Here is a 15,334-nt window from a genome sequence, read left to right on the forward strand (position 1 = left end):
GACTACAATCCCCACAAGCATTCTTTGAGGAGGGAAAAAAACCCCACAAACCTTCTTTTGTAATCTGATGACTGAGGTCCATTTTTTTTCCAAAAGGCCGGCGTACTTCTTATCCAATTCTTCATTCTGCAGAGAGAGAGAGAGAGAGGGAGAGAAAAAAAAAAGGATATCAGGAAAACAGACGAAGAAAGCCAATCAAAGTCATGGGCTCAGCATAATCGGTGTGGCCTGTGGGAGGGGACCAGCTGGGGTGGCATGCTGAGGTCTTTGGCTATAGTAAGAAAGCACAGGGAATTATTTACACGCCCCTCGCAGGCCAACACTGACTGCCAGACACCGCCAACTTACTGTACGACACACACGCATACAAATACATACGTACCAAACACACACACACACACACACATACATAGACATAAACACACACCCTAGTCCTAATCCTTCTCACACAAGCTAATCTCCTACAGACAAGAAAGGCTTAGGCAGCTTACAGCCACACACCCGGTACTGTAGGCAGCGGTGGAAGTTAACTTGCGGCAGACAGAAGCCTGATTCCACCTGCGGGCTAATACCGGCGGCCGGCCACTACCTTTTACATAATGACCTGCTGATTAACCTCGCGGGTGCACACTGTCTCTGTCTCACACTGCCAGGAGATTACATGTACAGCAGAGAAAACTCAAAACAAGGGAGATGGCAAGTTCGCTCTTTAGCTACTTAAATAACAATTATTTTCATAATTGATCTGCTGACGATTTCCTGGAGAAATTGGTGAAGTGGTTTGAAAATATATTTTAACAATGAATTTATTAACCAAACTAACCAGATCAGTGTTCGTTTCAGCTCTAAATAAAACCGAAAACTCAAATAAGCCAATATTAATGAAGGTCTCAAGCTACTGAGTCATTTAAGTTAATAAATACTATAATGATCACATTGTTGGAGGCTTTGACTTAGAAACTGTCTGAAAACAGTAAAAACGTCAAAGGGAGTTTCTAAGTGCCTGTTTCATTCAACCAGCTCCCAGAAATGTAAACGTATTGAATTTACTATCAAACAAGATCAATAATGACGCATTACAAGCTGGAACAGGGAAACGTTTGGCATATTCTACTTTAATATAATAATACATTACTTAAACAGTTAATCATTTGTCAATAGTTGTTAATGTCTTTCCTGATGATCAACTAGTTGACTCATTAAAGAGAAATATAAACACAAAAGATGAGAAAACGTGATGCTTTGCTCTGTGTAGCCTTATTCTCTACACACATAGTACAATAGTTTTGGTACCGCTGAGTATACCGGCGCCTCGAGGCTGTTACAAACTATCAAAGCATCAAAATCCCACATTGACAGACAGCCACGGGTGTCAGTGAGGGGGAAAATTAACGCTGCACTCCAATTTCACAGCTAGCTCCTCGGCCTCGTCTGGAAACAAAAGCAGACGTCCTGGAGGTGTGGAGACCTTGCGGGCATCGACGGATTTCTATCTAACACTTGTGAATGACGAGAGGTGATTCCCTCAGAACTAATACGAGGCGTGTATGGAAAGAAAAACAAGGACACAAAAGACTGTGAGAGCTGAGGCTGTGCAGAGAAACGGAGGAGAAAGAAAGCGAACGTAGAGGGAGGAGAGGAGGGAGCACAGTTTGGACAAGTCTGCCATCATCTAATCTGCCATCTGCCTGGACGCTGTGCCCATGTCACCAACACACACACGCACGCACACACACGCAAAAGAAGTGCCAGACTTCACTGCAGCCTGCCAGTCTATTGGCAGTGGGTTGTAAACATGCAAGCATCTGTGGATGTGTGTGCATGCAGGTATGTACATTTTCTTTCATGAGGATCACCAAAAAAAAAACTGGAGCATGACCTCTATTAATTATTCCTGCTGGTCCATGCAGCCTCGCATTGCATTAAACTTAAACTGTTACTCAAATACCTACAGAGGGCCATGATGAAGAATATTTAATTCACTCTAAACACATTTAATAGACAAAAACAATCTGGTAATGAAAGCCTAACAACATGTGAGCATAGAAACGAAGCTAAAAGTCACTTGGTTTGGTTTGGTTAGCATGATGCTGCCGAGGTGTGTGCTTGGCTGAGAGCTAATACCCAACAGAGTGCACCTATCTCTTTCCCTCCGCTGTGCCATTCATCTATTATTCAGCCTGCCACAGAGCAAACGTCTGGGAGGAGAACGAATAAAGACACAGGAGAGAGAGAGAAAGAGAGAGAAAAGGGGGGGCGGGTGTCACGTGAAAGCGAGGTGAAAGAAGAGGTGCAGCAGGAAGGAAAACGGGGGGTTAGGGGCGGCTGAGATGAAACAGTAGAAAAATGATGAATAGTTGACCAATGAGTGTCAAATTTGAGAAGGGTTTGTTAAAGGTTTACTATGCAGGATTTGTTGGTTAGTGTTTAGTGTTAGCTTTTTGTTTTCTTTCTCTCTATTTTTCTGTACTTTGTTTTAGTTTTTATTATAATTGGGTTTTTTTATTGTATGTTTTTATGCTTCTGATTCTAAAATAATGTTAAATGTTTGTTTTTTATGTAAAGCACACTGAGTTGCCCCGGTGTATGAAATACACTACATAAATAAAGCTGCCTTGCCTTGCTTAGTGTTTGTAAACACTACATTTAAAGTTAGCCCCTCCTCCTCAGCTCAGCTCAGCTCAGCTCAGCTCAGCTCAGCTCAGCTCAGCTCAGCTCAGCGAGAGAGAGAGAGAGAGAGAGAGAGAGAGAGAGAGAGAGAGAGAGAGAGAGAGAGAGAGAGAGAGAGAGACACTGAAGAGAGCAAGCAGCGCCGGCGAGGTAAATTAAACGTTACTTCTGATCGTTTCCCTGGCAGTTATGATCTAAAACCCAAATGAGCTCGACCGCACCTCATGATAACACTGTGGGAAGGTGCAGAGTTGCTCAGCCCCGCCCTCGGTCAAGCAGACACACAGACCTGCAGCTCTTTATAAATCCATGAGACAGAGAGCAGAGCGGAGCAGAGGAGAGACGGTATAACATAGTCGCTACGCTACGAGACCCAACCTCACACTGTGTGCACTGTTATTGGCCGGGGGCTACACACCCACTGCCTAAAAGGATGACGCCCAGAAATGTCCCGAACGCAATAAAATAATAAGTAATTATAAATACAGATATAGTCTTTGCAGATAAATAGATAAATACACCATTTCCTTCAGGCTTTTTTAAAATTGCTTTTTTTAAGAGAAATCCTATAAGTAATACATTTACATTGTTACACTGGCTTTCTACTCCAGCACACTGAAATGAAACAAAGGTTATGAGGTTGAAGTGGTAACATTTAGCTTCATGAGTGTTTGATGGCTTTCCCTTCTATACTTGTAGACTAGTTTCTATAGTTTCTCCCAATTTTAGGTCAACGAAGCAGGACGATAATCCTGAATTAACAACCAAAGCACCCCCCCCCCCCCCGTCTTGTTGATAAAAGGCAAAAAAGCCAAAAGAAACAAGCAAAAAGTGAAAATGGCTGCAGTGCAGGCTGAGCAGAGCAACTCAGACTCATGTTTAATCTGAATGTTTCACTTTAAATCATTCATTGTTTAATTTCAAATCCAAAAGCAACAAAAAGGTATTATTGTCCTGCTTGTTACAGACCAGACTTATAGACTCGTTTATTTTATAGATTGTCAGGACATTTAAAAAGGAGGGGTGGGTATTTTAACATCACAATCAAATGCAACTAATTTCTCATTTTACAAGAAAGCAATGAAAATAACGAGACTATAATTTAAATGCAATATTTCAAAGTGGAAAAAAAAGGTTTCCCCCCCAAGACTCAGTAGACCCATTTGACACAGACCCCCTAATCAGACAAACCACCATAATTGGGTGCAGGTGCTCCAAGTCACACCCGTGGAACTGTTGACTAAAAGGAGAAATGAAGTGGAAATCAAGGCATATTGTGGTGATAAATTGGTCTGATTGGACTGTGCGGATGTGTGTCCACCCTTAATCTACTCACCATGTCTAACTCCGCCTCCTTCTTGAAAGTGGAATATGCTTCTTCATATCCATTGGAACGTAGATAATCGGCTATCGCTCGATTTCTGAAACAGACAAAGAGGACCCGTAATTAGTTCTCCTGATTAGCGGACGAGATGGTGGTTAAGAGTGCCACGGGAAAGGACGTGGGTAATGGAGTTGTATTCATCACTGTAAAACAAAAGACAAGGGATGAGCATGTTTGGGGAGAAACGTGTCAGACAAAGATGTACATCTGTCATTCTTTCTTCCACACGTTCGGATTGTGTTATCACGCTTTTGCATCTATAATAAAAAATGCTTTGCACGCATAAAAAGTCAGTCAAGTCCGTCTCAGACACACAGCACCATCTATAACAATACATATACACTCTCTCCTCCTCTTTATCTCCCTTTCTCTCTGTCTCTCTCTCATTCACACACCCCTCTCCGCCCATTTGACACAAATAGAGAGCACATCTGTCTGGTTTCTATAATGAGCTCTTGTTGCTTTGGGCAAATAATAGGAAGGGATGACTCCCCATGGTGCAGATATGGGGAAAATGAGAGCCAATGTACTTCCCATCATCACCTATATACACACACACAAAGAAAAAAGACAGACAGACAGACCGGCAGGATTATCCCTGTGAACTGAATACGCTTCTGGCTACTGAGGGGTTTTTTTTTTTTTGGTGGTGGTGGTGGTGGGGGGATTTATACTCCCGTTCATCTCCTCCTCACGCACAAGTTTACAGACAAACACGAGAAGCTATTCAATGACATCAGACCTTTAGAAAGCAGTCACACAAAGGTGTGTAACAGCCCCGCTATTTCAAATATGTGAAGAGAGATGTCCAGATAAGACGGACAATAAGACGAGACGGACAGAGCTGAAAGCGAGAAGAAAAGAAGCTCCTCGCACACTTCCTGTTTTTGTCCCCTGGGCTGCTGTGAGGGGAAACCAACGCACACACAAAAAACCCCGACACACAAACACAGGTCTGGGTTTACAACTCAGTCACAGATCCAGCTGCCAGGATCTATTAATCAAGTTAAAGTCAGTTAGAGTCCAAAGGCTCCTTAATTCAATATGACTGCAGATCAAGACAATATGATAATGTTTTATTATCGTTTTTAATAAAATTATGTTGATCAAATTATGATTTCTAGCAAACAGTGAACAAAAGCAACTGGTTTAGCATCTGTTGCCATGTAGTAAATATCAATATCAATGACATGTCTATTAATAAAGATATTGATTTACAGCACAGTCCTACTCTGATTATCATTATTATTAGCACTCAAAGGCATCTGCTGCTTTGTTTTTGACTGTTCTTAAAAAAAAAATCTCCCTCTTGTGAGTCCCTCGGCTTTATGACAGATGACTGGGATTTCCTTTTATACAAAGAAAAAAAAAATGCCGCTGCAGTTTCACTTCAGGGTTACTTTTAGATTTGGTTTATTTTTACTTATGCATTCAGTTTTTCTATTACAAAAGAGACCTGGCGACAAAAACAAACTAGACAGACATTAAAGAGACAGAAAATGACCCAAAAATCACAAACAAAGACACTGAATTCATGAATGTCTGATAAAAATGCTACTTTACTCCTTAAGTGAAAGAATATTTCCTTGATTCCAGCCCTCCTGTGTTTGTGCACAGCGAAGTCCGCCACTAACGCCAGGAGAAGCCAGACAAGCTGTCAGGCAGGCAATGCTTTGAGGTGCCAATATGGAGGGGGCGGGGCGGTGTGTGTGTGTGTGGGGGGGGTTACAATCTGTCAGCCCAGTCTGTGCCCCCTGCGCCCTCGTGGTCAACGCTGAGCGCCGAGAGCCCCTTCGCCCTCTGCCCACCTGAATCCCCATGACAACAGGAGCAGACCTTATTACAGCTCAAGGTTAGCGGGAGGTTATCTGCTCTCTCTGACAGCCCGCCTGCCGCAAGTCGAGAAAACCAGGGGAGGGTCGAGGTGTACGAGCGTGTCTGAGGAGGTGTGTAAGCAGGCGAGAGACGCTAGAGCACAGAGGACGCTTTGATGTGGTGTGGGTGTGTCAGTACAGTGTGTGTCTGTGTGTGTGTGTGTGTGGAGGCTGCTGCGCTGCCACCAAACCTGATGGCAAGACGAGCCATTTACAGTCCCAATTTAGAGGATCGAGAAGACCACCTGGCTGCCAAAACCAAGCGTGCACCAGTCTCAGAGCTGACAGAGCTAAAATTATTGTCTGACAATATTAAGACACGATCAATCAGTCTGCATTAGTCAAATCTTTCTGTGCAGGAAATTAAATCGCTCATCATGTCGCTCTGTGTAGAAAATAAAAGAAAATGTGGAGTTATTCGCCAAATATGAGAAACAGGAAGCTCCCCAACAAGGTGAACAAGACTTTAAATGATGTCATTTATAAAGGATGCATGCTCAAGGCTAAGGCTGCGTTCAGACGAGGACTGCCTTGTATTGAAACAGTATGAGAGTATGCAGGGTGGCAGCATGTTGTTTGAGGTCCTGATGAGACGATGAAATATGATCCAGTAGAGTTGGAGCTACAGATTGATGCATTTAAAAGGCTCATCAGAAGCCAAAACACTACAAAGCGGTTTACGATACTCACAGGTAGCATTTTACAGCTCTGGATGGAGACAGTTGAATATGGCATTTACATGACAAAGTACTCCACCCAGGAATGGGAGTGTTCATGTATGTGATTGGCCTTGATGGGTGACGTTAGGTTGTGCTGCTGCAAAAGTTGAGCCCATTTTTTGTTTGTTTTTTCTAACTAATGAATCTGAGGGCTGCGTTTCCTTTCACACATAGCTGATAATGCCCCATAAGCATGTCAACAGCCTGCAGATACAAAGGCCAGAAAGGCAGAAAACAAGAAGATACACACACTTCAGCTCGCTCTGCATCAACAGCAGCGCTACAGTAACTGGACAGAGTGATTTTACAGTAGTGATGCATCAAACGACACAAAGCAGCAGACACAAATCACCTGAGTGTAATATTAAAGTCCAACTTTCTATGCAGGGTGCACTGTGCTACATGCAAACTACATCCTGGAGCAGGTTTTCATGTGGCTCCAGAGGAAGATGTGATAAGTGTGAGTCATAATAAATATGTTTAATGTGTCACACACACATACACACACACAACCAAATCATTTGCACAAAGCTGCCACAGAGCAAAGCAAGTGAACCAAATCCAATATTTTGTTAAAACACCTCCTGTTTGTTACAGTTTCAAATAAATGGACGCATAAACAAAACCAGGCAGATGTAAACAATAGCAGAGTGAACATCTGTCAAGAGTCCTGAGCTGGAAGCAGACTTCAACACAGCTGACCCAAAAGACTCATTCACCGAGGATGAAACCACAGAAAATAATTATCCTACAATTTAATCAGTTTGCCAACCCGACTGTAAACATGAAGTGAGTTTTTGTAAAGGAGATCATTTGTGTTTTAACCCACACGGTCCTTAAATAGCTGCTAATATTCAAAACCACGCCTACTAATGACTGCTCAAAACTTTGTAATTAAAATTATTAGACCATATCAGGACATACCACAACAATAGTTAATGTATTGTTTACATACATGTACTGTTATTCAATGAAAATAAACAAAGGTTATTTTAAAAAGGGGAACCTCAACATAACTTTGGACATAAGCTAAGGACATTTTAAAGTGTTGAATTAAAGAGTAAGGTTGAGACACATCCTCCATTTTTCATCATATGACATGAAGCTGTTAATCTGACAACATGGTCTGTTCTAATGTTTGTTTGCAAAGCATCGTAGAGACGGCTCTGCTGTTAAAACTGTATAGTAATTAAAGATAATTCATTCATTATGGGTATGGAGGATGCAGCACTTTCAGTTAACTTTTTAATTAGTGCACACTTATCGAGTTGCTGCCACGGGTGTTTCCCGAAGTACCCCGGCTAATGAGGAAGTCCCCTGTCTGTGCAAACAATGTGGATCTTAATGGATTTTGTCATCAATAGTCTGGCTGATATTTGTGAAACAGTGAAAGATGACTCTCCACTCTCTACTCGACAGAAACTCACACACATATATAGAGCATGTGAGGGCAGAACTGATGCAGATAGTTTCTATATGATCATGTTTGTTTTGTTTTGAAGCATAGGCCACAACATATTAATATTAAAACTATTTTAATGAGAATCAAACATTAATATAAAGTAGCCAGTTGGACTTAAATGAGAAGTCGACTGTTTGACCAGCAGCTCTGCGGAGTCCCCAAAGACTGCAAGGCAGAGAGCAGGACGAGACGTGTACTCATGTAGACAGAAGGAGAGCAAACTGGTTGGTTTCCATGGTTACTAGCAGCCCACAGCTAGATGACGTGATGGAGAGATAGTGAGAAAGAGGGCAGGGAGAGTAAGTGGACGAAAAGGACAGAAGGACAGAAGAGGCGGAAAAAACCCCACAGTGATAGAGAGCCAGAAAGTAGATGAGATCCGTCAGTGTCGAAAAGAAAAGACGAAGCATCTTCAATGTTTCAAAAACTACAAACGCAATTTTACGTCATTGAGTTAATCGAATCAATGCTGACGTCTCATGTTCTGTTAACACTTAAAATAGAGTGAGAGGGAAAGCAAAAACGGAGGGACGGGGATGAGAAGGAGAAGGGACACGCATGACTTCATCCTTCTGAGAAGAGGAGTGAGTCAGCCGTCCACCACGACTGACAGTGACATCACTTCCTCCTAATTCCTGCCTCATAATGGTACACACTTTCACATCAATGTAGAGCTGAACAGCCTCTTCTGATAGAGCCTCCGCCTGTCCTCGGACGTCAGCACATTCTGTCCAGATAATAAAAATGTTTTACTGACTAAAAAACTGACGTCAGCTGTTTGAGATGTTCTGTTCGGATACGTCAGGCACATCTGAAGTAGTGGAAAAACAAGCTCTACCTAATATTGGTCGGACCGCTCTGTTCCAGTAGTTATTTGATTACCATCATTATCATCATTTCATTAGCTTGAATGACATTTTAATTCTGCAAATTTAATGAACACTGTCTCTGTAACAGTAAACTCTGTTCTAACAAATGAACAAACTCTGATAAAGTATTTCTTCTAAAAATGAAAAATACCATATTACAAACAAACTTACTATTCAGACAATTGAAAAATGTTTGGCAATGTCAATTTTGAACTGAATACTGACACAAACACCAGTTCAAGACCTACAAGCACAACATAAACCATTATTTACAGTACTAACTGATGGATTAATAATCTTTTGGGCTAAAGTATGTGAAAAATAATCACAAATGTCAATCAATATCACAAACTTGATATCATGGTTTAATTTATCTTTAAGTCTGAATCTCATACACTCCAGCAGTCTCCTCTCAAAGCATCAATTAGGACAAATATTGTTATCATGTCTTTCCTGCGACAGATTAAAGAATAAATCTTAAACAACCAACCAACAGACACAACGGGAAACCCAATTACTGCATCATGTTTTGTTTTAAATACTAACCATCCCTGTACCCGCTGCACTCTCATTAGCTACATGTTGAATTAGTTTTTAATAAATATGACAGGAAGGTGGTTTATGTTCCAGTCGGTACCCATACAGACTAAACAGGATATCGTGTCCTCACATGACCTGACCAAGGACACCTCCATTCATGCCTTTGCGATATCCGTCACCACATTCATCCTTTCAGTTATTGCTCTCTTCACCTCACCACCGAGTATGAGCCGGAGACCTCAGATATTTCTAGCCAGCAGCAGCTTGAGCTAGTCACCATGGTGATGATGACATGCTCGATGTTGCATTTTGTACTGAAAACACTGAAAATATATTTAAGCAGACTGGTGACTTCGTTCCCCTCCCATATACCTGAAGGTGGCAGCGCCTCCACGACAGCGCTGCAGGTCAGTCAGCTAGCAGTTTACCTCCCTCAACGGTGTGCATGCAAAGCCTCTAAGTGGGTAGAGAGAACTGTTGCCATGGGTTACCGGTTACACTTCCTACCTGCTGAGAGGTCCAATTTAATAGCTGAGGGTCTGTCTGCCCATAAGTGTGGTGGTTATGATCCAAAGTAGGAGGGCATCATCTACTAGAGGCTAGTACGCCTGTAAATGGCGGGTGTTCAAGCAGCGTTGTTAGGACTGAAATGTTTTTCAGGTCTTATTTGGCAGCGACAGTATATCTACCTGTCATGTTGGCTTTGATGGAGTGACGCCAGGCGCTAATCCTCTTGCCATGCGTTTCTTAAAGGAAGTCCACCGGCTGAGGCCTGTGGTTAAATCCAGCGTCCCCTCATGGGATTTGGCTTTGGTGCTTGAGGCTCTTTGTGAGCCTCCATTTGAGTCCATTGAGTCTGCAAATATGAAATTCCTTTTATACAAAACTGCACAGCTTTTCACTTTGACCCCCACAAAGCAGGTGGGCAACCTTTCTGCTTTATCTGTGCATCCCTCTAGTAGTCAGTTCATTTTAGATGGTTACATTGCACCAAAATGTGCGTATTTGTCAGATCATCCATGCAGACTATAATGTCTTTTGAGCTCTTGAGATTTTGTCCCCCTCCTCTTATATCCGAGGAGCAGACGAGGTTGCATTCCCTGAGTCCTTACTCCGCTCCTTCATAGACCACACCCAGAGTGTGCGTTTATGTGACCAATTGTTTGTCTGTTTTGCTAATCCGGTCAGGGGAAAGACCCATTTAAACAGCAGCTTTCTCACTGAATTGTGGAGGCTATCAAACTAGCTTACAACAGCAGAGGTCTCGTGTTGCCTCATAGTGGGAGGACACGTTCAGCCAGGGGCATCGCAGCATTGGGGGCTTTTCGGGCCTCAATAGGTCACAACAGATCATCTGCCTTAAAGGCAGGAATAGAGGTTTCTTCAGTCAGGTCACGCGTGGGCTGGATATCCAGTGCTATGTGTTGTACCTCATTCCTCTTGAGGGAATTGTGTCATATCTGTCCACAAACCTTAAAAAATAAAGAGTAGCTCGAGAAGAAGTATGGACCTGTTCAATCTTTCAAAACTGCTGATAAATGTTTAATATGAAGAAGCTGAAATCACTTTGAAAGGTCTCTCGGCACATATAGAATTCACTGTCATGTGGATTATTTCAGAGGCACAGATCATTTTTATGACAGATTAAGCACAAGCTTCATGTTGTCCTGTTGGACAAAAACTTGACCAACTCCTGATGATTTTGTGATGGCCCCGGCTGTGCATTAAAAGCTGACAGTGTGTAGATGATCAACACAGCGGACGATGAAAGGCTAGAGCAGAGTTGTGATGTAACATGGCTAAGTATTAATATTCAAGTAGCAGGGTCACTTAACAAAAATAAGTCTTGATTTCAAAGATTTGACAATCCTTATCTTCAGCTAAAGACATTTATTGCTAACTTTTAGTGTTGGACTGGGTGGCCTTCTGGACTAAAGCACAGCTAAATCCTACGACACACACAGCTTTACTGAAATGTTGCAGATTCTTTTTCTTTTTTCATGTCAGGTGTCAGGTCATGCGTGAACAGGACCCACAATTACAAAGCTCCCTCTGAATTCCCCCTTTCAAGGCCTAATGAAACTCCTGGGACCTAGTTTGTAGCTTTGGTACGAACAAAAGCTCTGCAATTTACCCGAGTCAAGCATTCGCCTGGAGAACTGGTGGGGTGAGACTTTTTTAACAACTGGAAGGACAACGAGATGTCAGAGCTATTACTCAATCAAAAGACGGGCAGGATGGCCAAAACTCCACACTGATATTTGACAGAAAGTAAACCACCGCTTCTGCTGAAAGGTTTGATGAAAGAAAGTGACAAGAGACAAAGTCAGAGCACAGAGTGAGTCAAGAGAAGCAGCTAGCAGGTAGAGAGCTAAGAAAGTTGAGTTAAGCTTATTCCTTCGTCTTAGCAGCCGAGTGCTGAATAGCTGATAACTTCTTAGAGACCAGAAACATTCCTCTAAAATCATATGACAGGATTACATAATTGTTCACATACACTCGGATCACCATGCAAACTGTAACCAATCTACTATTTCTATTGCTTGACTGATTAAGATGAGCCACAGGCTTCGATTAATGGAGACATGAAGCATATCGCCTGAAGGCAATCACTGCACAGATTAACCAGAAAATTCATCATTTAAGGGAAAAGAATATTAAGGTAGAAAATCATCCAGAAAAGTTTGATTTGTCACAAAAAGCCTCTTAGAAAAGTGATTATGATAATGTAGTTCATTTCAATGAGAAACAGAAAGATTGTCTGCTTTCATATATAAAGTTGAGAGCACTGGAGTGAGGATTAACCCTTAAATCATTTGAGAACTTCAAAAGGGGAAACTCCCTCCAAGTGAGCTCCACAGACGAGGAAAGGTCCGTTCCAGGAGTCTTTCTGCTAAATCCAGACTTAATAAAACAGCTACAATGTCCTCTAATATAAAAAAAATGTGCATGTATGTGCACACAGGAGAGTTTCAGATCAAATAGTACAAGTAGACTGAATGCCCAGCCGTCTGGTTCACACCAAAACACACAAAGAGAAGTCCTTTTTTTAAATAATGGGTGTATAACATGCACACGTTTTCTGACTCACAGTGATGATGCAACTTTTTGACCTAAGCTGAAGTGAAAACTTTAACGAGTTAAGAGTACTTTCTTGAACACCACAAGGCAAGTATAATTCATTCTTGGATAAACAAAAGGATAACAAAGATAGACAGAGCGCAGACTGAGACGAGACGTCACCTGACACATTTTTATAGAAAGGAGTCATTTAGATTTTTTGTTAACTACATAATATCCCTCCTCTGGTTGTGTCCTGTCATTGTGAGCGGTGCTGAACATAAAACGCACTACTTTTTTATGAACATACACTAACATGAACAGGAAAATTGTAATAAAGAACATATGAAACTGATCTAAAATTAAATGAGTGGAAGCATTGTAAAACAAAAAAAGTGGATGATAGTGAAAAGAACAAAAACTGACGATGAATGAGGATGAAGGTGAACAAGGCACGTAGTCAGAGCTGCAACTAAAGATTAATGTAAAAACTATCAAGGTAAAAGGTAACATCTTGACCAACAATCCCAAAGATATTTAGTTTATAATGACGGAAAACAGAGAAAAGCTGAAAATCCTCACAGGTGAAAAGCTGGAACCAGAGGGGTTACAGTTGGTTTTTGCGTGGCTGACATTATTAATCAATTATTAAAATTGTTGCAGATTATTTTTCTTTTAACTGACTGATCGAACAATCATTTCAGTGGTCGATGTTTGCATGTTTCTACACGAGTCCTCTGCCTAAAACAACAATCTGTTATTACAGGGATGGTGAATGATTGACGAGCGATGATCCAACACACACAGACTATTAACATGCCAATCCATCTGTGTGTCAGTCCCCGGGCAAAGACCTGATCCATGCTGCTGATGGACCCCCCGCAGATACAGCCAGCCATGCTCAGTACAATGAGCACCAAAAAACACCATGCAATACAAACTCTGTGTGTGTGTGTGTGTGTGTGTGTGTGTGTGTGTGTGTGTGTGTGTGTGTGTGTGTGTGTGTGTGTGTGTGTGTCACATGACAGGCTTGCATCTCTGGACCCAACCAGGGCTGAATCAAAGCCATCAGAGCAATAATGGAAAGAGCCTTCGTCTTTAACTCACCGACACTTAAAACTAACAGCATTACTTCAAAAAGAGGTTTACGCAAAGGTCAGCAGATTTAACAACATACAGAATCAATATCAATGTGTGCTTTTGTAGGCACAGCAATAATTTCACTCACCTAACCCTAACCCCCCCCCCCCCCCCCCCCGACTACTCTCATCCTGAACAAGACCAACGTGAGCGATGGTATGAGTTTTTCTACACAAGCTTTTAACGTGGTGGGTTCAGTTCAGTTCCCCTTCTTGTAGACGATATTAGTCAACCAGGAATGACCGACTAGAAATACCCATCAGGTGCAACTTGCTCTGTGTTTTAAAACTGTGGGGTTTCTCATACATGCATTTATCAGTGGCGGCCCACCACATATTGATTATTCTATTTTTGGAGTCTCTATCTCTGTGTGAATAGCAGACACTTGGTACAGGAGGTGTTGGCATGCAGCTTTAACTTTGCTTTCTGGTCCCCCATTAAAACCAAAGAAGAAGAAGATGGATGTTTGCATTTAAGTTAACACTGATAACTTTAGTCTGTTTATGTTCTTAACAGGATCTCAGAGAACCAACTCTTCAAATAAATGATTAGAAAGCATGCAGGGTTCGAGCAGACTCAGGGAGGATCTAACCTTACATTTATTTTGGGATGAAATTGGGACGGTTAAAAAACTAAAAACAGGACCACTCTGGACAGCTTTCTGAGCATGTTAGCCTGTTAGCATATGTGTTTATTTGTTGATAGCAAGTTAGCAGTAGCTCAACATGTACAAAGCTTTTGAGCCGCTGCTATTAATGTACTGTATTCTTAAACACTGAGACTGAAGTGGTTACCTGCAGCAACAGCTAATAGCACGAGCTAATCGCTAAACAGCTCATTCATTCAGTTATTTAGAAGTCCAAAAGTACTTAATAATGAAATATCTGCAGTGGAGCCCCACTCTGGATCACTGGGAGGTGCTGACAGTAGCCATGATGCGACCACATTTGCTCGAGGGCCAAGGTGGATGAAGGGAATACCGCTAATTTGTAAAAGAAATATTAGCGGAAAAGTAAATGTTCATATAAACAGTTTAGTGCAAATGAAGATGAGAGCGCTTTCTCTAAACTGCAGTCTTTCACTGAACCTAGTCTGAGTCACCTTTATGTGTGATTGGCAGAGGTCCTGGCATTTAATCTGTTATGTCATCACATTCACAGCCAGAGGACGGAGGAAAAAAAGCACAAAAAAAAAGGAAAAAAAAAAATCACATGAAGCCGAAGATACAGAGGCGACTGAGGGGAATTTCTTTGTGAAGCAAAGAGAAAGTTAAAAGAAAAAAAAAAAAAAAGGCGAAGGCCCATCTGCACATGGGTGCCTCCAGGTCTTTCAGGGGAGCAGATAGTTTGTGTTCTGTGTCTATTTTTACGCCACGCCAGCAGGGATGAGTCCCCTGACCCTGTAAAGAAACACAAACGCGCTTTTCATTGGCCATGCTCACAAAAATAGAGTTGTTGTGAAGATGCTGCGCAATCACAGCATCTGACTGCTTTGCTGACAACATCGCATCAGTTTAAAAAGGGACAAAGAATATTTCTCTTGTTAGACACAGTCGGCTAATACGACGTGAATTCAGCCGGTGTCAAAGCGAGGGTCAACATCGATTAGAAACAAGA

At 41.9% G+C, this 15,334-nt stretch overlaps 1 protein-coding gene across 1 annotated transcript in view; it reads right to left on the minus strand.

Moving 5' to 3' along the window:
* LOC128360154 (lissencephaly-1 homolog) overlaps window positions 1–15,334 on the minus strand; it is a 41,063-nt gene that overhangs the window by 15,081 nt on the left and 10,648 nt on the right. The window contains exons 3-4 of the mRNA XM_053320519.1: window positions 4,007–4,091; window positions 52–126 (exon numbers count right to left, since the gene is read on the minus strand). Of these exons, the coding sequence (XP_053176494.1) occupies window positions 52–126; window positions 4,007–4,091 (160 nt within the window). The remainder of the gene's footprint in view (window positions 1–51; window positions 127–4,006; window positions 4,092–15,334) is intronic.

Source organism: Scomber japonicus, chromosome 6 (assembly GCF_027409825.1).
Source record: "Scomber japonicus isolate fScoJap1 chromosome 6, fScoJap1.pri, whole genome shotgun sequence".
Taxonomy (NCBI): Eukaryota; Metazoa; Chordata; class Actinopteri; order Scombriformes; family Scombridae; genus Scomber; species Scomber japonicus.